The sequence below is a fragment of the Phocoena phocoena genome, chromosome 20 (genome assembly GCF_963924675.1).
Source record: "Phocoena phocoena chromosome 20, mPhoPho1.1, whole genome shotgun sequence".
Taxonomy (NCBI): Eukaryota; Metazoa; Chordata; class Mammalia; order Artiodactyla; family Phocoenidae; genus Phocoena; species Phocoena phocoena.
The window spans coordinates 30,894,642-30,922,329 of NC_089238.1; the positions used below are offsets into that span (position 1 = coordinate 30,894,642).

The window sequence follows — 27,688 nt, forward strand, 5'->3', positions numbered from 1 at the left end:
CTTCTAAAAGTATAATATTTAGTTTATAGTTTTTATGTAGTCAGAATCAAATGTTAAAAGTTGCTATTAAACACAAAGTCATTCCAGGAAACAGGCTGCCTGAAGTTTTAACACTTAGAAAGTAGTGGTTCTCTGAAAATATAACTCAGAGTATAACACTTTGAATTCAAGATGGTGGAATACTGTACCTTAATAAGGACAGATTTATTAACAGTAGCCCCTTATGGTGACAGGACAAGTTTGGTATATGATATTTTATGACTATTGTGGCTTGGATTGAATTTGGATAGTTGGATAGTGTGGTTTAAAATTTATGGGGGCTCGGATAAAGTAGAACAGTTACTTGTGGAAAATCACTATCCTTTTTTTCCATATAAAACTTTATTTACCAATAAAGTTGAAAGTTTAGCATTTTAATCAAATGTCTGCAGGTAGAGAACCAAAGGGAACTGAAAGTTTAATCATATAGATCTCATATAAAAAAGTGTGTGTGTGTGTGTGTGTGTGTACGCTCATCCTCCTTCCCCAGTAAAAGCCAAACTGTTGTGTTCATCACAGGCCCTTTAATAGGATGTTTCTAAAAATTACAAATTGGATAGTAATAACGTTGAGCTGAGCGATCTTTTGTTTTCTAACAAACTTTTAGAATTAGAATATTAGGTATGAAAGAGACCTTGAATATATTTTAGTCCTTTTCTTTTGAAAGTTTGTAAGATTCAACAAATATTTGCTGAATACCTACTCTGCATCAGGCACTAGTACAGGCCTTGGAGATACAATGAGGAATAAGACCTCCAAGATAGCACTTTTCTTTGGTAGTGCTTTTCTTTCTTTTTTTGACAGCCTTATTGAGCTATACTTTACATATTTCACCATATAAATATACAATTAAAGATTTTTAGTATATTCAGAGTTGTGCCACAGTCACCACAATTTTAGAACACTTTCATCACCTCAAAAAGAAATCCATGTTTAGCTTTTATACTTCAGTTCCCTCATCTCCCTAAGCAACCATTAATCTACTTTCTCTGTCTACCTATGTTTTTGCTTGTGCTGGACATTTCGAATAAATGGAATCATGCTATGTGGCACTTGGCTGCTGTCATTTAGCATGTTGTCAAGGTTTGTCCATGTTGCAGCATGTATCAGTACTTCATTCATTTTCATGGCTGAATACTATTCCATTGTAGGGGGTATAACTTAGGTATCCATTCATCGCTTGAGGGACATTAGGGTTGTTTCTACCTTTGGCTATTAAGAATAACGTTGGTATTGACATTTGTGTGCACATTTTGTGTGGTGGTGTGTTTTCATTTCTCTTGGTTATTTACCTAGGAGTGGAATTGCAAGGTCAAATGGTTACTCTTAGGTTTAAACTTTTTGAGGAGCTGACAGACCACTTTCCAAAATAGTTGCACCATTTTACATTCCTACCTGCTGTATGAGGGAACACATTTTTATTTCCTGCTTAATCAGATTCGTTTTAGACTCTGCTGGAGGTTAGGAGTAAACAGCAGAAACTTTATTTGCGAGGAATTTAAGACCGTTGGTTAATTTTCTTTCTATGGGGTCTGGGCCTCTATTATCCCCTAAGCACCATCTCCTCTTTCAGCCACCTAGGAAGCTCCTAGGCCCGCAGGGGGTGTTCCGGGGTAACCTGCTTAAGGGGGCGTTTAAGGAAGCAAGGTAAGGGACAAGTGGCCGGACGCCCGGTGGTGGGGGTCCCCGAGTCCCGCGGATCGGCCACGCGGCCAGGGCTTGACCGCTTGTCAGCGCCGTCGGGCCTGAGTGACGCTTGGGCTCGGCCCCGGTCCGGTGCCCCGTGCGTCCGCGGGCCAGACCGAGCTGGGGTTTCGGCGGAGGATAATGCTGGGTTCTGGGCCCCAGGGCCTGCGGCCGGGGCCTTCGCCAGCCCGGCTGCAGTGCGACCGATGGGGGCGGGGGACGGAGGCCGCGCCCCCGCGCCCGTCCCGCCCGCACCCTGCTGGGGGCGGCGGCCCGCCCCTAACCAGCCAAGGCTCTTCCGCGCCGGCAGGGGCAGCAGCGGGAGCGGCGCGGGGCGGAGCGGCGCGAGCGGGCAGGAGCGGCCCGGCCCGGCCCGGCGAGAAGGCGGCGGCAGCGGCGACGGCAACGGCGACGCCAGAGCCCGTGGGCGCCGTTCGCGAGGCCGTCGTGGCCCGGCCGCAGCGCGGGGAGGCCTGGGGGCTGGAAGCCGCCGCTGCCGCCATGCCGCTGCTCTTCCTCGAGCGCTTCCCCTGGCCCAGCCTCCGCACCTACACGGGCCTCAGCGGCCTGGCCCTGCTCGGCACCATCGTCAGCGCCTACCGCGCTCTTAGCCAGCCCGAGGCCAGGCCCGGGCCTGGGCCCGCTGAGGCGGAGCCGGTAACGGCCCCGGTGCAGCCAGACCCGGCCGCGCTCGTCCGGCCGAGCACCGGAGGACCCCGTGCCCGCGACGTGGCCCAGTACCTGCTCTCGGACAGCCTATTCGTGTGGGTGAGCGAGGCTGCCGGGCCCACCGAGGAGGAGCGGAGAGGAGCCGGGCGGGGGATTGTGGGGACGGCCATGTCACCCATTATTTGTGGGGGGCGTGGCTGGGGCCGGGGTCCCCTCCCTCCGGGACCCCCGAGTGCGAGGCCCGGGGGGCGGGGCCCCGCCCGCGTGCGCGCCACTGAGGGACCCGGTGAGGGGTTGGGGTGGGGTGGCTTTGGGGTCGTGAGGAGGGGCGGGTCCCGAGGGCAGGGTCGCCTTTGAGGCCTGAGGAAGGGACTTTGGGACGCGGTTGGGGAGGCGCAGGGGGCGGGGCGCGAGGGGACGCGGCCGGCCGGGGAGGGTCAGGGCCGGGGTGTAGTGGGGAGGTGCTGGGGTGGGTTTCGGGGAGAAGTAAACGATGGCGGAGCAGAGTTGGGGTTCTGAGGGACCACCGGAAAGGAAACAAGGAGCCCTCAAAGAGCGGCTTGACCTGGCTGGGACCGGCCAGTCAGTTACCCCGGCTATTTTATTAAACTGTGGAGGGAAGTTGGAAGGCTTTTCGGACTCTGTCAGACCCGGAAATGTTAACAGGTTTCCCACGAAGAGAGGGAAGAGACAATTCGGATGTTGAGCATAGGAGAATTTTAGGCATCTGAGTGTGTTCGGACATTCCTGTTTGGAGAGAGGCCTTTTTTTTTCTTCTATTTATTATATGATTGTCCTGTTTGGGTAGAACAAACACACAAACTGTGCTTCCTTTCCTGCTGCTTTTACCTGGTGATTCATGAAAGTTTCCTTTGATGTCTGAAGGCAGCCAAAACATTCGGAGTCAAGAGGTGTCTCTCCATTTGAACTCAGGATTTTTCCTTTTAGTGATCCATTTTAAAACACGGTTTCCAGTTTGTCTGCCAGTGTAAGATAAGCAGCATTTACAAGGCATAAATGCTGGTTTCACTTATTAGAACAGATAATTTCAGGCGGGTAGATCAACAGTATTTTGGCTTAAGAGTTTGGCTTCTACCTTAGCCTTTGAATGCCTCACGGAAACCCCACGGCGATCAGAAAAGTTGTTCCAGGACTGAAGTCTGTCCCTTGGATTTGCTGTGGTGTCTTGGGTCCAGAGTCTTGTCTTCTCCTGTAAATTCCCGTTTTGGGGTGACAGCCGGCTGTAAGTGACTGGGATTAATATTCCAAGTATACAGAATGATACACAACTCATTTGTTATAATTAATCCCACTGTGCTTCATCAGGAAGCAGTGCGATTTATGAATTGTGGGTGTGGGTCAAGTCTCTTAGTCCTTCTGATGAAGAAGAGGTGAGTAGAAGGCAGTGAAGGGTGAAGTTCCATTCCTCCACTGCTGTGTAAAGCTGAAGCTTACAGTACAGAAGAAGGGAGAAGAGAAAGAACTCAGCCACACGTCTCTTGTTTAATTTCTATTACACATAGATTTAAAAAATCTATTTTTGCATTTCAGTTGGCAGGTAAACTGATGTGGAGAGTGATTTTGCCAAATGTTGAGAATATAATGTAGTCTTATATATATATATATATTTAAGTATGTGATACAAATAAGCCTTTGAAATGGAACTGCTATAGTATTTAACAACTACTAGTATTGGTTAATGATCTCCCTACCCCTCCCCAGAGTTTCTTTTTACAAAACTCATGTTCAAATTCCAAGGTTAACATCTCTTCATAAAACATTACATAAAGCCTGTTGATTTTCTGTGAAAATTATTACTTTTAAGAAAATTTCCTTTTCTTCCCAGCTTTTTCAACAGAGGTCTTGCCTCATGTGAGTTTGTAATTTCTTCCTATCTGCTGCTGATTTTTTTCCTTTCTCAGTTGATCTTGCTGTTTTTCTTCCATCTTTCCTCTGTGGTTTTCACACTTATTTTGGTCTTCCTTGGTTCCTCAGACCCTCCATGTATGCATTGTCAGTTTTCCTCATCACTCATTACTTAAGTTTCTGCTTTAGTAGACAAGTGGGAGTCAAAATCTCAGATGCCTTCCTCTGAGGCCTGACAGATCGCATTATTAGGTGAATATATGGCGGGCCCTTTGTCAGAATGGATCCTTTCTTGCCCTGCCCAAGGGCACTCAGATTCAGTTTTTTAAAAACCAAACAAAGGACTTCCCTAGTGACGCAGTGGATAAGACTCCTCGCTCCCAGTGCAGGGGGCCCGGGTTCGATCCCTGGTCGGGAAACTAGATCCCACATGTGTGCCGCAACTAAGAGTTCACCTGCCACAACTAAGGAGCCCAACTAAGGAGCCCGCCTGCTGCAACTAGGACCCGGTGCAACCAAATAAATATTATAAAAAAGGCAAGACAAAACAATCAATTGATCTTTCTGCCAGTTTGCAAATCCTGCTAGATATTATTTTGCATATTGGAATCTCTAAAACTTATCTTTGTAGGGCACAGTTTAGATGAATATAGATACTGATATAATGTCTTCATTTTGATTAATGTCCTAGGTGATTTTAGGCATGTTAATGGTTGAGAAACTGATGAAGGAGAGGATGGGGTATGGGGTGAAGGTCATGTTGTAAACCTTGCCTGCTCTGTTAAGGAATGTGAACATTATTTCATGGGCCAGAGGGTTTAAGTGGGAGTGAAGGGGAGGAGGGGCTGTCATGATGAGATGATCTTTTCAGGGGCAGACCTATAGCTGCAGTGGGGAAGGTGGATTTATGTAGACAGGGAAGAGGCCAGGAGATGTAGTGACCTAAGACTCCAGTCCCCAGAGAAAGTTCTCCAGGTGGCCCTCTGGCACTGAGATTGAGAACAGGTGTGAGGGGAGGTTCCCAGGGTTGTTGCACTAACAAATACCCAGGTTTGTCATGATTATTTGTTTCTTCATGTCTTTCTAGAACTTTCATTCCAGATTAGGTTTTATTACTCATTTCTCGGGTAATTTTACATTGTTCAGATGTCACTTCCATTAAAGTACCTCCTGATCAGTTTCCATCATTGTTTTGAATTGTTCAGGTGTTTTTGGCTTTTCAACTTCAATTAATCTTACTCATTAGTTTCATTACTTTCTCCTGGTTTTTTTTCAGTTCTGGTTTTTTTCTTTTTCTTTTTTATGTATTTGTTTTTAAAACTGTAAGAGCTGGACATGGTAAAATGGAGAAATAGACATATGAAACAAGTTTTAAGGTTCTGATGACTTAATTATATGCAAATGAAGTCGTTTAAATAGAAGTGTCAAGGGAAAAAGTCACCAAAAACGAAAATGGATAAAAGTGAACTGACCGTTGAGAGCAGGGATTGGCAAACTGTGTTGCCAATTTGGCCTATTAGCTAATAATGTTTTTTACATTTTTGAAGGTTTTTTTTTTTTCCGAAAGGAAGAATATGTGACTGAGAGCATGTGGCCTACAGAGTCTAAAAATATTTACTGTCTGATAGCCCATTAGAGAAGAAGTTTCTGACTCCTGCTTCAAAGAGCCCATCTTCACATAATTGTACAACTTGAGAACTGAAAGTAATTTACTCGGTTTGAGTCTTTATGAGATGAATATTCCAAAGATGATTAGAGAAAAATGGTAGCTCCAGAAATGTTGGGGCAGCTGAAGAAAAAGACTAAACTTGTAAATAATAGGATATAAGCCTAGATAAACAACTTAAAAATATAGGAAAAATCTTTATAGTGGGGGGAAGGAGATTGCTATTTGATTGCTTGCTAGATGTATGCTGCATGCTTTGTATACGTAATCTCATTTATTTCCCTAATGTTGTGCAAAGAGCACAAGCATCAGTATAATAGGGGGGAGTTTGCATTACTGGCATTTTATACTTGTCACTGGGAGCCTCCAGAAAAGTAACATTCCAGTTGTCCTTAAAGGAGGAGACTGATAAAAGGTGTGTTTGGGGGGGGGAGGGGATAGTTAGTGCTGGTGTTAAGTAGAAGACTAAGAAATACCCAGATTGATCAAGTCGACACAGTTCACATCTACATATTATACAAATATATATGGTATGTATATATACCATATACACAGAAGGTAGCGTAGTAATCACATTTTCATACACAGAAGGTAGCGTAGTAATCACATTTCTACACTTTGCTTTTTTTTCAGTGAGCAAGTTATCTTGAAGGTTCTGTATAATGCTAGTAAATGCAGAACTGCTGACTTAGTTTTCTTGGCTTCATTGTATTCTGTTGAATGGCTGTTTTACGGTTTATTGAACTAACCTCACTGATGGACATTTAATTGGTTTTCATTTTTCTTCTATTATAAACAGTGCTCCAGTGAACCCCTTGTACTTAGATTTACTTACATTTAAGTTTGGATTCTGCTCACAAAGAAAGATTAGTTAGCTGTGTAGAGCAGAATGAGGTTAGTACTTTTACTGTGGTCTGCAAGGATAAAGTGAGGTGAGAAAGTTTGTCCCAATTCCGTTGGTTTAAATATGGACTGAAGTGTTGTTTCTGTAAGGATATCACTGATGACCTAGTGGGATCTGATTTGGAAATTTATTTTAATTTTTGTTTTATAATGGAGTATAGTTGATTTACAGTGTTGTGTTAGTTTCACGTGTACGGCTAAGTGATTCAGTTATACATATACATATAGCCATTCTTTTTCAGATTCTTTTCCCATATAGGTTATTACAGAATATTGAGTAGAGTTCCCTGTGCTATACAATAGGTCCTTATTGATTATTTTATATATAGTAACGTGTATATGGTAATCCTGGGATTTGCTTTTAAATGAGGAATGGTACAATTATGTTTCTTTCTGTATCTGCAATTTTTCAAGCCTTTGTCAATTTTAAAATTGAGAATTTATTGGAATGCTGATATTTGTGAAATTAAGACATTTTTCTGTAAGTAGAATAGAATAGTTAATAATTATTGAGATGTTTTTTAAAACACTTCATTCATGATCTTAAAATAATTTAGTTGCTTCCAATCCTATATAGCTTTCACTTTCATAAAGTTCACAAAAGGTTATCTCTTTCCTTTTACATAAAATCCCTTTCTCATATCAGTTTACTTTCTCAAGCCCTTTTTCCATTCTTAGCTGTGCTGATTTTTAAATCTTCCATTTATATTACAATAGGAAATGTTTATCTACTGGTGATGGAATTATGAGGGACTTCCACTTTTTTTTTTTTTTCGGTAAATCAAAGATACAAAATTTTTATACCTCCTTTTTTTTTTTTTCTTGCGGTACGCGGGCCTCTCACTGTTGTGGCCTCTCCCGTTGCGGAGCACAGGCTCTGGATGCGCAGGCTCAGTGGCCATGGCTCACGGGCCCAGCCGATCTTCCTGAACCGGGGCACAAACCCGTGTCCCCTGCATCGGCAGGCGGACTCTCAACCACTGCGCCGCCAGGGAAGCCCTATACCTCATTTTTGAACTTAGAAAAACTTAAGAAAAGTTTTACCTGAGAAGTAATACTTTATTTCTTATTTTGTAACCCAAGGTGTATGAGAATGCTGTTTAAGGTAGAGAAATGATTAAGCAACCCTAAATTTGATTTCTCCTCTTCACAGCAGCTGGCTTGGTCTGTTAGATGCTTACCAAGTTCTGTGTCTTGTAGATCCTAAAAGTTCTTTGAGTGCAGGGTCCAGATCACCCTCATTTCTCTTAATGTCCCACATGCCTTGAGCAAGTAGGTGCTAAATGTGTTGAATTTGTTTCTTTACTTTGTAAGCCTACCTGCAAAAACAGGAAGAACTTTAAAAAACTGTTTTGTAATTAGGCTTGGAATGTTTGGCTGATTTTAAAAATCCTCTTCAGCTGGGGGATATGGCATGAGGGATTGGGGCTGTAGTTTTGTCTTATGACATTTTTTCTTAATTAACATGATTGGGGTTCCCATTAACTGGTTTAGAGCACAATGAAGATTAGCCTTTTAAACGTCTATTTCATCTCCTTAAAATTTAGTATTGCCGCTATTTGTTGGAATGTTTTGAAGAGGGCTGCTCCACAGGGAGTCATGTTAGGGAGGTGGGATGTTTTGGATAACTAATTTGGGTTTTTTCCTGGCTATTTGAAGGATTTAATTACCAGAAGAGTTTCATTTTTTAGCACTATTTTTGTTTCAGTTCTTTGAAAATACATCACGTACTTCCTTGCCCCATTAGACAGGCAGAATGTAACTAAACATAATTTAATCTTTTGTAATGAATCAGGGCTACCATTCATTGTATGTAATGTGTCAGGGCTACCACAGGGCTGGATGGTGTGAAGCACTAAGGGGAACCTGAAGAGATCTTAGTGAGTTTGCTTTCTTATCTTACTCTCTTCTGTCACCTTCCTTTTATTTACTTATTCTTAAAATATCATTTGCTTCTTTTAAAAGTAGATGGAAGAATGACCTGGAAAGAGGAATATGGCCACCTTCCTGTAAACTTAGTGAATCAAAGATTGAAGCAGCCTTTACGTTGTTGGTGTTTGTTTTCATTTGCTCTTAATAAAAGTCCTCTTTACCGTCTTCATCAAGGTCCTTTTGGCTTTTTCAGGTTCTGTGGTTTTAGAAATCATTTGAACATCAGTAATGTGATGTGCCACACTAGCCTCTGAGTTAGGGGCGGCCCACGTTTTCATTTTGTAAGCATTACATTTGTTGTTTAGGTGTAAGGCGATCCCTCTCTTAATTACCAAGAAAGTTTTTCACTTGCTGGTGAAGAAGGCCTTGGACTGTCATTGGTGTTTCATGGTTGCCTTTCAGTTCTCAGCTCTTCCTGCTTTCTTGATTCCACTCCCCTCGAATGCCCCAGAACCTTTACTTTGAGGCCAACACCAACCACAGATATCTTTTGTCCCATTGCAATACATTTGAAAATGTGTATGTTTTTGATTCTCAGTTCTTCATGATCTTGTGAATTTTTTATGACCATCCACACTCTTCTCCACATGTCCTATTTTTCTGACAGGGCAGGGCAGGATGTTTGGGTGCTGGACTTCACTGTTCATGATAACTGCATTTTCTGGAAAAGTTTTCTTCTAGGCTGTCAGAATCTTAATGTAGGAAGTGATGTACCTAGGAGACACTTACGGTTTTTTAAGGTGCATACAGTACAAAGTTTACACACAATTCAGTTAAGACTGAAGGGGAAGATGGCCTTCTGGGGGGTACATGTTGGGACAGGACTCTGTGAATTAACTGCTGAGTTGGTACCTTCCTCCCCACTCCTCATCCGTACCCTGCCACCCATAAAAATGTGCCCCTTCAAATATTACTTATCTTGTACTGGTAGAAAACTGGAAAGTCTCAGTTATTAGAAATGTTGGCTGAATTCCTAATATAAAATTTTTAGAGCTGCTTTTATTTTTCAACTGGAAATAAACTTCCTTTCTTTGGTTTGTGTACAGGTTCTAGTAAATACTGCTTGCTGTGTTTTGATGTTGGTGGCTAAGCTAATCCAGTGTATTGTGTTTGGCCCTCTTCGAGTGAGTGAAAGACAGGTAAGTCCAGATAGCAAGGATGCATTCTTGTGACCAGATTAAAGAAAAAAAATTTTGGTATAATTTCCAACTTACAGAAGAGTTGTACAAATAATATGAAGAACTCCTATATAGACTTCATCCAGATTCAGAGTTATTAACATTTTTCCGCATTTACTCTAGCAGTTGCCTTTTATTTATATATACATATTTTTTGTGATCCTTTTGAGAGTAAACTGGGGACATCATACCCCTTTAACCTCAAGTGCTTTAATATGTGTTTCCTAAGAGCAAGGACATTTTCTTATGTAACCATAGCACAGTGATCAAAATCAGGAAATTCAGCACTGATGAAATACTTTATATAGCCCACAATCCATATTTAATGTATCCAAGTTGTCCCAATATTGTTCTTTATAGCTATTTCCTCATGACTTTTATGAAGTAATTTTAAAAGAATCTCAGACTTGTTTTAGTTTGAGTAATTGTATATATCCTTCTTTAGAATATGGGTTCTTTTCCAAAGGAATTTACTGAGAGATTTTAGTTTTTCCCTTTGGAAAAGTGTATTAAGATTCATCATTCTACAAGTAGCGTTCAGGTGAGATAGTCTGACATTTGAACATTACTCTCAGAATGCATGTATGAGCAGGAGGTGCTTTCATTAAAGAATTAATGTCACAAGCATACTGTACAGATTGGCAGTTCCCCAAGGATTTTAGTGGATGGAGTGTAGAATAGTGTGTTTTAAAGTAAGAATTTAGAACTGGCCTTTCAAACAATAACAGAAACAGAACTATATTGTACTTTATCTTATCCCAGTGGTAAGACACAGGAACCTACTACATTAAAAGTACAACAGTGGCCTCACCCCTTATGTATCCTTTTCAACCCAAATCTCTTGTTATTAAATCAGCTGAGGTCCTAGTTTACAGTTGAAATGCATTTACTGTGTGATTGAGCCCTTGGATGCTGTTAAGGGCAGGACTCTTGTTTTCCCATCTTTTTCATTAGTGAGTATTCAGAAATTTTTCATTAGTGAGTATTTTTCATTAGTGAGTATTCAGTACTTTCTCCAAAATATCGACTCCATAGGTCTCCCAGATGGAATCAGTAGAACATAGAGGGTTTTTTTGGTAGGATACAGAAGCTTTTTTTTGATGCTTCTTTTGTTTTCAAGAAAAACTTTTGACTTGTGGGCCAGAAATTGGTCAGGCCAGGCAAGCAACCTAATTGCTGGTGGATTGATCTGGCACCAGTGGGCCTTACATACTGCTTTCTTTTTCCTAAAATGTTAAATATCAGTTCAAAATTTACAGAAAACATAACCTTGGAGTATTATAGAGATTTTTCAAATACCTGGAGGTAATCATAATGGGCACATTTGTCACTCGACTCTACTTTCAGTTTTTTCAGTATAGATCACGTCTTTCATGTTGTTCAGTGATGACAGTTTTTTGACCAGTGTCATCCAGTAGCATTTATTAAGTGCAGTTTTTTTTTTTTTTTTTTTGCGGTACGCGGACCTCTCACTGTTGTGGCCTCTCCTGTCGCGGAGCACAGGCTCCAGACACGCAAGCTCAGTGGCCATGGTTCACGGGCCTAGCCGCTCCACGGCACATGGGATCTTCCCGGACTGGGGCACGAACCCGTGTCTCCTGCATTGGCAGGCGGACTCTCAACCACTGCAACACCAGGGAAGCCCTTAAGCACCGTTTTGAGTTAGAATGCTACAGAATTGGCATGGGTTTACTCTCTGGGTGCTTAAACTTGAAGAAATAGAGTAATGCTAGAGGCAAAGACATTGACTACCTAAAATTGGACAAATATTCAATGGTTAAGTGGCAGTGTAGAACAAAGAATTTTTTAAATGCACTTAATGCCTACTATGGCACTTATCTAAGCACCGTACATATATTAACTTACTGAGTTACCCCAACTATTTTATGAGATATACGCTGTTGTTATAAGACCCGTCTTATAGATGGGGAAACCAAAGCCTGGGGATTGTAAGTAACTTGCCCAAAGCCACACAGCAGACAGATAGATGGTGGAGTGAAGGTCCAGAACCAGGACACAAAATGTTCTAGGTTCACTTCATGCTTTCCTGCCCCAGATCTGGAAACAGACATTCACCAAGGATTCCTAGTTCATTTTGTTCTCTGAACAAAGGGTGTACAGTCAGAGTACAGTGTTTTAAAGTCCTCAATATAACTCTTTAAATAGTCACATTGATTTGTTCCACATGTAGGTTCAATTATTTCTGTTTTTATTCAATTTTGCTTTTCTTTCTAAGTTTTTGAATTTGTGAAACATTCACATGGTTCAAAAGTATACTTAGGAGCCATATTTTCATCCTTATCCTCTGCACTCAGTTGCCACCACTCCCACAGATGGCTTGAGGTATCTTTTAATATCTGTTGGCTAGAAGCCCCTCATTGCCCGTTTTTTCAGGATAGTAAAGATTTTTACAACTGGACATGCTCAGTGTAAGGAAGAGTACAGTGAAGCAGATATACTTCTGTGGGAGTGTACATTTATACAACTCCTTTGGAAATCAGATGGACGTTACTTATTAGAAACCATAACAATATCCGTAAGCTTTGATTCTGTAATGCTGAAAAAATAGAAACTTGTACAAAGATATTCATTGTAACATTTTCTGAATGGTGAAAAAAACATTTCGGTGTCCATGTGTAACCACTAAAGTGGTCTTATTCAGACAGTATTCATTGGCACTGGTAAGGTTCTCACAATATAAGTGAAATACAAGTATACAAAAATCAATGTATTACATTTAGGAAGAAAAATGCATAAAAATGTTAAGGCATCATTTTTGTTTTAATTTTCTTTGTACTTTTTCATACATTATTGATTATGGCTGGCAAATGAGCATATGTTATTTTTGAATCTGAAGGATGTTTAAAAAAAAAAAAAGGAAGAAGAATGTCCAGTCTTTTTCTTTTGTTTGTTTTAAAAATCTAGAGAGTAGAAGTATTAAAAATGATACTTGTAGCTCTCACCATTCTTTTTTATTTTGTGTTAGAAGTATATGTATTATTAATACATAAGGTACTAAACTAATATCACTCCCCTTTTAATGGCTAAAATTTCATAACTAAGGAATTCAGTCCAAAATCTGTAGATTACTTTCTAGGTGTCTTCCCTTTATTCTTCAGAGGGCTCATTTTTTCTTTGCCTTCTATTGATATTTTCTTGTGGACAAGTGTTAGAAGGCTGAGAATAGACTATTTTCTCCTTAGAAGCCAGCTTTTGTTATGTTACCTTCTCCTTGAATGGGTTAGGTATAATGGTAATCACCTTTATAAATATTTTTCTTTTTAGCACCTCAAAGACAAGTTTTGGAATTTCATTTTCTACAAGTTCATTTTCATTTTTGGTGTGCTGAATGTCCAGACAGTGGAAGAAGTGGTCATGTGGTGCCTCTGGTTTGCTGGACTGGTATTTCTGCATCTGATGGTTCAGCTCTGCAAGGACCGGTTTGAATATGTAAGTTTTTAGCCAAGCTCTTTTCCTGCTTAGGCACACATTTGCCAGGTCTGAATTGTGTAATATGAATGAGCCGTGACACACATGTGCAGGATAGCTCTCCCAGGGAAGGCTCCTGGATCAGGTACCTCCTACCTGTTTCTTGAGGAACTTTCTGCAGCAGCCAAGGAATGCAGGAGCAGTGTCCCCTAGGGAGGTTTCCTTCCCCTCCCCAGTAGTGTTGCATTACAGCCCACATGAGGTCAAATCACCTACACAAACTGTTTTGATCACAGTGCAAGGAAACTTTAAACTGAAAAAAAGCTGATCTCTTCCAGACGTTTTCTGTTCTAATCTCCTTCCATTTTCCCCCTTCTTACTCTGGTTCTTGGAGCCCTTCTTTCTGACTAGCTTGCATTGTTTCCACCCTGGGCCAGGACTGAATTAGCTCTCTTGGCTTCCTTGGTCCCTGGAGAAATGAACCTTTTCTGTCTGGGTACAAGATCTGCCTCTTGGCTTCAGAGTTGTGTGGGTGAATCTTCATTTGTTAGTAGTCCCGAACTAATCTCGTGGATCCCCAGTAAATGGACGCCTACAATCCTGCCCCTCCGTTAAACCCACTCCACAACGCTGCTTGCCCCTTTCTTTACCCAGTCCTCATGGACCATGGTGGTCCTTGCACATCTGTGTGAGTTAATCTCAGTTCCAAAGCCTTCAGCTGTTTCATAATTCAACCCCCATCCCAGGCCATGGACAGGCGCTTCTGACCTCCCCGACTGGTTTGGTATCTACACCTTCCTGCTCAGGAGTCACAGCTCCAGGCCTTCCTTGCCAAGCTGTATACTGTTAACATAGCATTATGGTAGTAGTCAGTCTGCACCTGGATTACACTTCGGTTGTCCTAGCCGTGAACGGGCTAGGAATGTCCTCCCAAGTGACTTTGAGGGATTAGGGCTAGAACAAAATTGTGAAAGAACACAACAGAATGTGGTGCTGCCCTGTTGAAGTTGAGTCCTGTTGAAGCCAGAAGAGAGAATTGCATTCCTTTGGCAAATTGTTTCTAGAGGCTTATAATCCCACTGGTAGGAGGATCCTTGAGAATTTGAGATGCAAATATAATGTATATTCCATAAATTAAATGATAAAGATCTCAAAATATCAGCTCATACTCATATTTAGGTTGGTTGGAAAATTTTGACCATCTGGTAATGGGATACTTTTCGGCTTCCATTTGGCCGTGCGGCGACGCACAGACCTCCAAGCAAAGACACCAAGGTTAACCTTGAGTTTAATTAGCACTGCCATGCTTAGTCAGGTTTAATTAACACTGCCATGCTGAAGAATGAGCTTCCTTCTCCTGTTTTGCATTTTTAGCTTTCCTTTTCTCCCACGACACCGATGAGTAGCCATGGTCGAGTTTTGTCTCTACTGATTGCTATGCTGCTTTCCTGCTGTGGATTAGCAGTTGTCTGTTGTGTCACAGGCTACACCCATGGGATGCACACATTGGCTTTCATGGCTGCAGAGGTAAGATGCAGAGACGGGCTTTTGCTCTGATTATGTTCCTATGTGTTTTCAAGGAAGCTAGAGGATTATTGACAGATTATTTTCACCCACGGTGGATATCTGGTCTTCATTTTAACAAGCATTTTTTGAGTTCCTTCGTTTGGGGTTGGGTATCGGTACTGATTGCTTTTACATGTGTTATTTCACGTAATCCTTGCTACAACATAATAAAAAGTACAGTTGACCCTTGAACAACGTGAGTTTGAACTTTGTGGGTCCACTTATACATGGATATTTTTCAGTAGTAAATTCTACAGTACTACATGGTCCCTGGTTGGTTGAATCCACAGATGCAAAGGAACTGGATACGGAGGCCCGACTATAAATCATATGGGGATGAACTCCCATATTGCCCAAGGGTCAACTGTAATTCTTTTTGCCGACATTTATATAGGGCTTACTATATGCTGGGGATTGTTCTAAATACCTTACATATATTGACTCATTTTATTATTCCTGTTTATTAATGGGGAAACGGGCATGGAGGGTGAAGTGAATTGCTTAAAGTTCCAAAGTGGCAAAAGTAGCACAATCCAAGTTCTGTGACTTCCAAGTGGGAAGGGTTTTCTCCTTAAGATATTGTAAACAATGATTGGTAACAATTAGTAAGGAAATATCCTGTAATTGGTTATTTTAGATAGGCCATAAATTAAGATTTTATAGAAGAATACAATATATATGCAAACTGTATTCATTGTTTTGAAAGAATAATCTGAGATATTCATGTATATTTTAAAATTTACTTTTAAACCCTTTCTGAAAGTACTAATTTCTGTTCAATAGAAATCAAATTTTTTGTATGTTCTTTATATTCAGTGGCTATATTTGCTTTTTTCCTCAGGCCAAAGGCAAAGTACTTTTATCTTGTCCATAATTGCTATTATTAATGGAAAAAATGAAATAATAGATATCTAATATCAGTGGATAGCTAATATCAAAATACTGAGTTTGAACTACTAATTGGGAATTGTTAGAATAGGGTTAAAATTTATTCTGCTTAATAGCGTTCATTTCAGAGTATAAAATAGTGTAAGAAAAATAAGGAAAGAACATTTAAGTACTTAATAAAAACATTTGCAATCCTAGTTGAATACTTTCTGTATGTGAAAGGTATACAAATGTAAAAAAATATGTTTAAAATTTTATTTACTCTGACATTAATTAGTTTGCTTTAGATATATTTTACTATAAATCACCATTTGAATGATACTGGGTTTTCCTTTTTTGTTTCTCTAACTTTTAATTAGTAGTAGGCCAAAGTTTGAAAAAAGGTATACCTAAAATTAAAGACATTTGAAATAGGTCTGTTGGGTCATAGGGCATATTTTAATTTTAGCTCATTAATTTTTTAAGATAATTTATGTTACAGATTTGATATTTTGAACTAAATCATGTTTTTATGTTTATAGTGTTTCTCTTCTATGTAAAATATTTTCCATTTGTAAACGGGAGTTTCCTGATCTCAAACGTAAAGAATGTTAACAGTTTTATTCTGCTAGATTAAGAAGAAATTTTTCTTAGTATCAGTTTCTTTAATACAGAATACTATGAGGGTCTTATTTTGTTATTGATTTCCTTCATCTGTTTTCTTCTGTGTGGGTGAAGGGGGTGCAGAAAGCATTATATAGAGAGCAGGGATTCATATCTAGGATAGTAGTACCTAAGCTGTACCTTGGGACCTTGGGTATAGGGTCACCAAGTATTCAGACACCCTCTTAGGATAATCAATTATGATGACTTAATGCAGTATAAAATATAAGTGATTGTCAAACTCAGTGACCTCAAGATTGTAGAAGGCGTGCCCAGGAGATGTAATTGGTTGCCACCTATTAACAGGAAAATGCTCAATATAAGTTGTTTCTAGGTCATGAAAATATTCCATGGAAATTTGAAGTACATGAAATAAAATGGTCGGTAACTTGCTTTTTTTTCTTTCAGTTTTAATGAGATATAATTGACAAACAGCACTGTATAAGTTTAAGGTGTACAGCATAATGACTTGACTTACATTTGTTGTGAAATGATTACCATGATAAGTATCATCGCATATTCATACCCCCAAAAATATTTTTTACCCTGTGATGGAAACTCTTAGGATTTACTCTCTTCACAACTTTGAATTATACCATACAGCACGGTTAACTAGAGTCATCATGTTGTACATTACATCCCCAGGACTTATTTATCTTATAACTGGTACCTTGTGACTACCCTCCTTCAAGTCCCCGACCTCCAACCTGATTTTTTTTTTTTTTTTTTTTAAAGAAGATGTTGGGAGTAGGAGTTTGTTAATTAATTAACTTATTTTTGCTGTGTTGGGTCTTCGTTTCTGTGCGAGGGCTTTCTCTACTTGTGGCAAGCGGGGGCCACTCTTCATCGTGGTGCACAGGCCTCTCACTGTCGCGGCCTCTCTTGTTGCAGAGTACAGGCTCTAGACGCTCAGGCTCAGTAGTTGTGGCTCACGGGCCTAGTTGCTCCGTGGCACGTGGGATCCTCCCAGACCAGGGCTTGAACCCGTGTCCCCTGCATTAGCAGGCAGACTCTCAACCACTGTGCCACCAGGGAAGCCCCCCAACCTGATTTTTAATTGAACTGAGAACTTTTATCACTTTGTAAAAGTAAATTTGGTCTGAGTAATCCTAAATTTTACTAAAAAGAAAAAAAATCTCTCTTTTTTTAAATAGTCTCTTCTTGTGACAGTGAGGACTGCTCATGTGATTTTACGGTGAGTAGAAATTTGGGAGGGTGGTGATGGAGGTCTACTCATACAGTTGATTTTAAGATACAACATATAAAAAATTTATAAAAATGTGACTGTAGTATATCATGTTTAAAACAAATTCAGTTGTAACAGTAAATCATTAACATGATTCTTCTCTATTCACTGCAGATATGTAATTCACCTCTGGGACCTCAACCACGAAGGAACGTGGGAAGGAAAGGGAACGTATGTCTATTACACAGATTTTGTCATGGAGCTCACTCTGTTGTCCCTGGACCTCATGCATCATATTCACATGTTGGTAAGTTTCCCAGAGGGAGCTCTAACAGACAGCTAAGTTTTTTAGAATCAGGAACGCTGTTTAGTACAGCGTTTAACAGGTGAAACATTTGTGGATGACCCACTTAAAGACTGTAAAAACGACGCAGCTGTTCCCCTCCCTTTTTTTTTCCCTTTTTTTTTTTCTGGCCAACAGGTATAAAGCAGTGTGGAATGAGTTTGGTGCCCAGCTCAGGAGGTGTTTGCTGTCTAGGAGACGTAGGTGACTCTGCTGACCAAGTCAGTAGATAATGCTTTTAGCATGAAATTAAAGGAATTCCTCTCCTCATAGTTTCTGTGGCTTCTAATATTTAACAGTTACTTTGTAGGTGGTAAAGGGAATTCCCACAGTGTTAGCTACTTCATGAATTCATAAATTTTCTATCTTTGTAATTAAAAACAAAGTCTTTATTCTTAATTCCTCCTACTTCATTGTTTACATTTTACTTTGGTGTGCAAGAAATCACCATGCTGAAAACCTGCTTCATTGGTTTAGCACTTCAGTGATCTGTGAATGGCGAGAATCAACATATTTGGTGGGCAATTTATTTAAATTGTAAGCCTATCAAAGTAGAATTTAAAAATTTTGGGGTTAAACGTAGAGCATTTCTATAAGTCTACTTTTTAAAAGTAACTTTCAGGGCTTCCCTGGTGGCGCAGTGGTTGAGAGTCCGCCTGCCGATGCAGGGAACACGGGTTCGTGCCCCGGTGCGGGAAGATCCCACATGCCGCGGAGCGGCTGCGCCCGTGAGCCATGGCCACTGGGCCTGCGCGTCCGGAGCCTGTGCTCCGCAACGGGAGAGGCCGCAACAGCGAGAGGCCCGTATTCTGCAAATAAATAAATAAATAAATAAAAGTAACTTTCAAAACATACTTTAAAAAAAAAAAAGGCCCCCCCAAACAAATATCCAGAGATAACTGTTGACATTTTGTTGTGTTTACTGCTTCTTTATATATTCAAATCCATACATTCATCAATGGAGATTGTGTATTGGGCATATAGTTTTGGCTTTTTGTAACTAGTATATTATGTACATCTCCCTATGCTAGCAACAATTTTTTTTTTTTTTTTTTTTTGCGGTACGCGGGCCTCTCACTGTTGTGGCCTCTCCTGCCGCGGAGCACAGGCTCCGGACACGCAGGCTCAGTGGCCATGGCTCATGGGCCCAGCCGCTCCGCAGCATGTGGGATCTTCCCGGACCGGGGCACAAACCCATGTCCCCTGCATCGGCAGGCGGACTCTCAACCACTGCGCCACCAGGGAAGCCCTAGCAACAAAATTCTTCTAAATCATTTTAATACCTTTAAGATAAAACTTCCACGGCATAGAGGTGTGATGATTTAATTGGAATATACCATACAGCACTGTTAAAACTATAGTCATCATGTTGTACGTCTATCCCCACTACGTATTTATCTTGTAACTGGAAGTTTGTGCCTTTTGACCACCTTCCTCCTATTCCCCCACCCCCAGCCATTGAACAATCTGCTCCCATAATAGAATATTTAGATTGTATTCAGTTGTTTGCTACTTCACATCTTTGCATACCTTTTTTTGTCACGTATTAGTTTTTTTAAAGTACTTTTATCCTTTTTCACTTAAATATTATTTTCCCATGTAATTAATCTTCAAAATGTTATATATAAAATATAATAATAGGATATAATTATATTTTATAATAAATATAATGAGTATATAATGTTACATTATATGAGTTTACAGTATAATTATTCCCCTACTGGGCATTGTGTCCATTTCCTGATTTTCTGTTTTATAATTGCATGGAGGGGCATCATTTTCATAAAACTTTAAAATTTCTGATTAGTTCCTCAGGAAAGATTGCTGTTGATGGAATGACTAGGCCAAAGAGCATGTACATTGTTCAGGGTAGTGAGAGAAATATGTGCATTTGCTTTCTGAATGACTGCTCCAATTCACCTTCGCCCACAATTCAGAGCTTCTGTTGCATACCTCACTCTCAGCAGCAGCAAGTTCACATTCACTTTTATTGTATATTTTATTCTCTTTCCCTCTTGTTAAGTTATTTGGCAACATCTGGTTATCCATGGCCAGCTTGGTCATCTTTATGCAGCTGCGTTACCTGTTTCATGAGGTACAACGTCGAATCCGCCGGCACAAGAACTATTTGCGAGTGGTTGGAAACATGGAAGCCAGGTAAGTAAGCACAAGTTGACGTTGCTCATGTTGACTCATTTGAGATCTTTAATAATAATAGATCCCAGATTATACGAGAACCTGCTTTTGTAAACTCTTAACGGAATGGTGAAGAGTATAGGCTCTGGAGTCAGACTGCCTGGGTTTGAAGCCCCACTTAGTTGCCATGTGATTTTGGGCAATTTACTTACCTCCCTGTGCCTCAGTTGCTTAAGTCTAGGGATGATAGCAGAACCTTCTTCCTGGAACTGTTGGGAGGATTCAATGGGATAATGAAAGTAATATTACTTAGAACAGTACTGGGTACATAGTACGTGCTCAGTAAAGATTAGGTTCTTTTATTAGGTCATTATTTTTATCATCATTATTATTAGATGGATGTTTCCTTTGGCTTCTGCCCTTTTTCTTCCTTATGCATGCGTGCTCACACACACGTACTCTCTCTCATACTCTTAACCTCAGTGGAGGAGGTACTCACTTGCCATCCTGAGGCTAAACCAAGCCTGAAAGTGTGAGATCAATGGGTATCCTTTTTGTGTCCAAGGGAACAGTTTGGCTCTCTGAGGGGTCTTAACTCCTCTGATTTACCCAGAAATGTTCGCTTAAGTCATCACTAACAGGAGCCATTGTTAAGACAGCGTCAGTTTCTGTGTATAGATTTCTTGCTCTTTGGTGGGCTATGAAGAGAATGCAGCTGTAGTGTTTTTCGTGGGTGGAGAATTTTTACTGAACACAATTCCTCTGTAACTGTGCTGTTAAAGGTGAAGTCTATGAAGTAAGTGGTGCTCGGTATTTGTGCGTGGAATTGACGGAGATCCCTGCCAGTTGCACTTTGTTTTTTGCAGGTTTGCGGTTGCAACTCCAGAGGAGCTGGCTGTCAATAACGATGACTGTGCCATCTGCTGGGACTCCATGCAGGCTGCGAGGAAACTGCCCTGTGGACATCTTTTCCACAAGTAGGAGCTTTGCAAAGGGTCACATGGGACTGGTGTTCTGTCCAGGAGCATGTGGGTGCTTTTTGTGCTGGGGCTTAAGACCAGCCTTAGCCAAGGAGTGGGGACGTTCCCTCAGACTGGCCGTGGTGCTGGTACTGAGTGGAATGGGGAGCCTGGGTGTGTCTTCCTTATTCCTCAGCCTCTTCCCTACACGGTAGGACTGTTCCCCACTCGCAGGTTGCCATCTTAGTTTCTGGGTGTGTTAGCTATCTTCATATTCCTTCTCCATTTAAGTTCTGAGATATAGCAAATACGCCTGTAAGACTTAAAGGGGTGGGGGGGATCCTTGCTTTCTAACAGCTTATGCCCTATTCTTACCCTGGTGAGAATATATATCTTTGCATTTTGCACATGCCCTAAGGCAACATAAAAAAACACACCAGGGAAGTGTGCTGAGATGGGGATCAGACGAGAAGCACTAAGCAGTCCAGAACTGTGACTGTGTTATCAGGAATTAGAAAATGGGATCTTCTGCAAACCTTCACGACTGGACTAGATCTGTGTGTGGTACAGGCTGTTCCGTTCTCACGGAGTCCTGTTGTCTCTGTTGCAGTCCTCACTGCCTTATATTATTCATTTTTAGAGATCTCACAGGAACTGTGTCTGTCTAACCTAGATCATTCTGTTTATAGATTGGATGTCTTTGGTGTTGATGGACCTTGAGGTATCTTTTGGCCTTTTGTATCTGTGGTCAGTTTTGCATATTGAGAAAGTTATAATCTTTACATCTTTAATCTTCCTTTCCTTATTTTGTATTCCCAAATAGTTTTTCTTCTCCTTTTTAATATTACAAGGACTTTGGAGCTGGAGTATCAGTAACTCAACACATTTCTTTCTTTCTTTTCTTTTTTTTTTTAATGTGCTGGGTGCTGTGTTGGGTTCTGGGGAATTAAATTAAAATGACAGATGTGGTCTTTGCTTTCATGAAACTTTCAGCCTAATGGAGGAGACCGGCATGAATTAACCACGCACGTTTATGAGCATGTAATGATGAATTGAGATAAGTGCTCTAAAGAAAAGGAACGTGGTCCTTGAGAGCTTGTAACAAAGGAACCTGACTCCCACCTGGAGAAAGTGACTCTTGATGATGAGTAGGAGTTAAGTCAGCAGAAGAAGGGATCAGGTGGAAGAGCAGTTGAGACAGAGGGAACATGTCTGTAGCAGGAGGGAGTGTGGCGTATCCAAGGAATTAAAGAGAACCCATGTGGCTGGAGCTCAGAATGTCAGAGGAGGAGTGGTGTTTGCTGAGGCAGGAGAAGCAGGCATGAGCGACCCTGCAGGGGCTTGAGGGCCACTTGACGGGGTTAAAGTGGGGGCTCGGGGTCAGGGATGCAGTTTGAAAAGATCAAGGGGACTAGTTAGTAAGGGCTGCAGTGGTTCGGGTATGTGCTGAGAGGAGTGTGGATTGGTGTGGTGGAAGTGGAGCTGGAGGAGGGTGGACAGACGTGAGAAGGATTAGGAAGCACGTGGTGCTAGATTGGCTGTGAGAAAACGAGGAATATGAGGCCTTGGGGATTCTCCTAGTTTTGCAGCTGTGCGACTGGATGGGTAGTGGTGCTGATTGATGAGGTTGGAAGACCAGAGAGTTCACACGCATTTCTGAAAAAACTTTCAGGTAGTTCCTAAGGAGCTTGGGGACAGTTTGGAAGACTAACTCAAAAGAGAGTGTATTTCACCCCAGAAGAAATGTTTTCAATCACATGATTAGATTAGTTTTAGGGTTTAATGTTTTTGGTTGAGGCAAAATTCACATGACATACAATTAACCATCTTAAAGTATACAATTCAGTGGCATTTCGTGCAGTCACAGTGTGGTGCAGGCCACCGCTCTTCTCTAGTTTCGAAACCTTTTCATCACTCCAGAGTAGTACCTCATAGTCATTAAAGTAAATCACTACCCATTCCTCCCTCCCCGTGTTACCTGGCAGTCACTAATCTGCTTTCTGTCTCTATGGATTTGCCTCTTCTGGACAGTTCATGTGAAGGAAATCATATAATATGTGACTTTTTTGTGACTGGCTTCTTTTACTGAGCATAGAGTTTTCAAAGTCATCCAAGTTGTAGCATGTATCAGTACTTCATTTCTTTTTATGGCTGAATTTACATTTTTTTAAATAATAAACAATTTGTTTATCCATTCTTCCATTGATGGACATTTGGGTTATTTCCACTTTTTGGCTATTGCAAATAATGCTGCTATAAACATTTGTGAACGGGTATCCGTTTGAGGACCTGATTTTCTTTTAGGTATATACTTAGGAGTGGAATTGCTGAGTCACAGGGTAATTCTATGTTTAACTTCTTGAAGAACCACCAGACGTAGCCACAGCAGCTGCACCATTTTATATCCCATCAACAATGTACGAAGGTTCCAGTTTCTTCACATCCTCACCAATATGTATTTCTGTTTTGCTTATTATAGCCAACCTAGTTGGTAGGAAGTGGTATTTCATTATGGTGGGTTTTTTATTTTATTTTTTTTAAATTAATTTATTTATTTTTGGCTGCGTTGGGTCTTCGTTGCTGCGCGTGGGTTTTCTCTAGTTACGGCGATTGGGAGCTTCTCTTCGTTGTGGTGCGTGGGCTTCTCATTGCGGTGGCTTCTCTTGTGGAGCGCGGGCTCTAGACGCGCAAGCGTCGGTAGTTGTGGCTCACGGGCTTTGTTGCTCCGCGGCATGTGGGATCTTCCTGGACCAGGGCTCGAACCCGTGTCCCTTGCATTGGCAGGTGGATTCTTAACCACTGCGCCACCAGGGAAGCCCTATGGTGGGTTTTTTAAAATGATAATTCTCAAATGTTATGCTTTCATTGTGGTAAAAACAATACATACATAACATAAAATACATAACATAAAATTTAGCTTTTAACCATTTTTTTAACCATTTTCAAGTGTGCAGTTCAGTGGCGTTAAGTACGTTCACATTGTTGTGCAACCTTCACCACCATCCATTTCCAGAACTTTTTCATCTTCTGAAGCTGAAACTCTGTACCCATATAACACTAACTCCTCAATCTCCCCTTCTCCCCAGCCCTTGGCAGCTACATTCTATTTTCTGTCTCTATGAATTTGACTGCTCTCACACAGTAGCACATCATACTATATTTGTCCTTTTATGTCTGGCTGTTTCACTTAGTATGATGTCTTCAAGGTCCATCCATGTTGTAGCATGTGTCAGAATTTCATTCCTTTCTAAAGCTGAAAAATATTCCGTTGTGTGTATATATCACATTTTGTTTATCCATTCCTCTGTTGATGGACACTTGGGTGGTTTCTACCTTATGGCTATCGTGAATAATACTGCTGCGAACGTGGGTGTACAAATTTCTTTTCAAGACCCTGCTTTCAATTCTTTTGGGTATATACCCAGAGGTGGAATTGCTGGATCATATGGTAATTCTAAAAAAATGGTTTAATTTTTTCAGGAACCATCATATGGTTTTCCATAGCGACTACACCATTTTACATTTTACACTAGATAATAGCCATCCTGAGGTGTAAAATGGTCTCTCATTGTGGTTTTGATTTGCATTTCTTTAATGACCAGTAATGCTGATCATTTTTTCACATGCTTGTTGACCATTTGTGTATCATCTTTGGAGAATATCTATTCAAGCCAAATTTTCCTATTTTAATTGGGTTGTCTTTCTGTTGATGAGTTGTAAGAGTTCTTTATGTATTCTGGTTACTAAACCCTTATCAGATGTATGATTTGCGAATATTTTCTCCCATTCTATAAAGTCCTTTCACTTTTTTCTTGGTAATGTCCTCTGATGTACACGTTTTAAATTTTTAATGAAGTCCGGTTTACCTATTCTTTCTTTGGTAGGTCATACTTTCAGTGTCAAATCTAAATCCATTGCCAAATCTGGGGTCATGATAGTTTTTTTCTAATAGTTTTATGGTGTTAGCTCTTACATTTAGGTCATTGATCCATTTTGAGTTAAATTTTGTACATGAAGTGAGGGTAAGGGTCCAACTTCATTATTTTGCTTGTGGCTGTCCAGTTGTCCCAGCACCATCTGTTGAAGAATCTGTTTTTTTCCCCACTGAATGGTCTTGGCATCCTTGGCAAAATCATTTGGCCATAGACGTTTGAGTTTATTTCTGGACTCTCAGTTCTTTTCCATTGGTGTATATGTCTATCTTTATTCCAGTACTATGCTGTTTTGATTAATGTAGCTTTGTAGTAAGTTGAAATTGGGAAATGGTGCATCTTCCAACTTTTTCTTTTTTTATATTGTTTTGGTTATTTGGGGCTCTTTGCAATTCTATATGAATTTGAGGAGCCGCTTTTCCATTTTTGCAAAAAAGGCCATTGAAATTGAATAGGGATTGCATTGAAACTGTAGATTACTTGGGGGGAAGATTGCTATCTTAACAATATTGTTTTCCAGTTCATGAACATGGGATTCCTTTCCTTTTATGTAGATCTTCTTTAATTTCTTTCAGCAATCTTTTATAGTTTTTAGTGTCAAGTCTTTCATCTCCTTGGTTACATTTATTCCTAGGCATTTTATTCTTTTGGATACTATTGTACATGGAATTGTTTTCTTAATTTATATTTTGGATTGTTCCTTGCTGGTGTATAGAAACATAATTGATTTTTCATGTTGCTCTTTTTTTTTTTTTTTTTTTTTTGCGCGGTACGCGGGCCTCTCACTGTTGTGGCCTCTCCCATTGCGGAGCACGGGCTCCGGACGTGCAGGCTTAGCGGCCATGGTTCACGGGCCCAGCCGCTCCACGGCATGTGGGATCTTCCCAGACCGGGGCACGAACCCGTGTCCCCTGCATCAGCAGGCGGACTCTCAACCACTGTGCCACCAGGGAAGCCCCATGTTGCTCTTTTACTGTGCTGCTTTACTGAATTTGTTTATTAGTTTTATGGTAGTTTTTTTGTGTGTGTGTGTGTATTGTTTAGGGTTAGTGTTGCTTAGGAATTTGTCCGTTTTATCTGTATTATCTAATTTTTTGGAGTACAATTATTTCTAGTATTCTATTTTAATCCTTTAAATTTCTGTAAGGTTGGTAGTAGTAGTCACACTTTCATTTCTGATTTTAGTTATTTATATCTTCTCTCTTTTCTTAGTCTAGCTAAAATTTGTCAGTTTAGCTTTGATGTTTTCAAAGAACCAACTTTTGGTTTCATTGATTTGCTCTATTGTTTTTCTATTCTCTATTTCATTTATTGCTGCTTGAATCTTTATTATTTGCTTCCTTCTGCTGGCTTTGGGTTTCGTTTGCTCTTTTTCTAGTTCCATAAATTATAACGTTAGGTTGTCATTTTGAAATCTTTTTTCTTTTTAGGCATTTTTAGCTATAAATTTGCCTCTGAGCATTGCTTTTGCTGTATCTCATAAGCTTTGGTATATTGTGCTTTTGCTTCTGTTTTCTTTTGTCTCAAAATATTTTCTAACTGCCCAAGTGATTTTCTCTTGACCTGGTGGTTGTTTAAGAGTTAGGATTTAATTTTTAAAACACCTGTCTGCCTGGGGTTGAGTGAGCAAACAATTGTTAGGATCTCTTCTTGGTTTGCTTTACTTTATAGCTTTGGTTAATAGATTGGGGCAGGATTGTATGATAATAATCTATGACAGATTCATTTGCCATAAAGCTAAATGTCTAGATTTCAACAGATTATAGCTAGATAATTTGTTGCTGTAGGAGATGTCTTTGCAAGATTTCAGAGTCCAGTAAATATTTAATTACATTGAAGTGTCATACTTAGAGAAGAAAGAATCCTTCAATAGAATATTATAGTTATATAGAAATACAACTGTTTTCTCTGAAGTTTGGTTTCTTTAGCTGTGAAAGTTTAGCATTTTTTTTTTTTCCAAGGAAGGCAACTATATCTGACCAGTTGTACTCACTTGGAGTTTTTAGGCTATTGTACATAATGTGGGAAGTTTTTGCAGAGTATGAAGTAAAATTAGATTTGCTTATGAAAAGTGTGTCACAGGTAGCAGTATTGGAAGGCAAGGATTTTACACATTTTGGTAGTCTCCCACAAGGCTGATTTTACTAGAGGTGTGATTTAAGGGTGTTCATTAAGGGGAAATGAACTTTAAAAAATTTATTTGGCTAATAGTTACATGATCACAAACAGAAATTACAGGTACTTTATTGTTTCAAAATGTGATAGAGTTGAATGTACACATTCATTATTTTGGAACATTACTGTCATACATTGTTCCAGCAGAGAGATAATAAGAAGTAGCTTCATCTTGGACTCTGGGAAAGTTTTGGAACTTAAGTACCATTTGGTTGCTAGAGACGCTGAGGATCATCACGTTTTAGTGAGGTTCTCCTGTGGAACCTTATGTGTGCACATGCTCCCAGATACTAAAAAAAAAAAAGGCACAGAGGAAGTGAGCATTTTTATTCAGTGCCTCGTTGAACTCTTAGAAGAAAGATAATATATTATTATGGAACGGAAGGCCCCTTGAAATCTTAGGAGAAAGATAAGTATTATTATAAATTGGGAAGGGACCTTGGAGATCACTTCATCCAATCTTCTCATTTTTTTTTTTTTTTAGTATACTTCC

At 40.3% G+C, this 27,688-nt stretch overlaps 1 protein-coding gene across 1 annotated transcript in view; it reads left to right on the forward strand.

Annotated features, from left to right (window-relative positions):
* Positions 1 to 2,226: 2,226 nt before the first annotated feature.
* AMFR (autocrine motility factor receptor) overlaps positions 2,227 to 27,688 on the forward strand; it is a 40,269-nt gene continuing 14,807 nt past the window's right edge. The window contains exons 1-8 of the mRNA XM_065899145.1: positions 2,227 to 2,493; positions 9,808 to 9,900; positions 13,225 to 13,389; positions 14,743 to 14,895; positions 17,619 to 17,659; positions 17,825 to 17,957; positions 20,017 to 20,150; positions 20,996 to 21,106. Of these exons, the coding sequence (XP_065755217.1) occupies positions 2,227 to 2,493; positions 9,808 to 9,900; positions 13,225 to 13,389; positions 14,743 to 14,895; positions 17,619 to 17,659; positions 17,825 to 17,957; positions 20,017 to 20,150; positions 20,996 to 21,106 (1,097 nt within the window). The remainder of the gene's footprint in view (positions 2,494 to 9,807; positions 9,901 to 13,224; positions 13,390 to 14,742; positions 14,896 to 17,618; positions 17,660 to 17,824; positions 17,958 to 20,016; positions 20,151 to 20,995; positions 21,107 to 27,688) is intronic.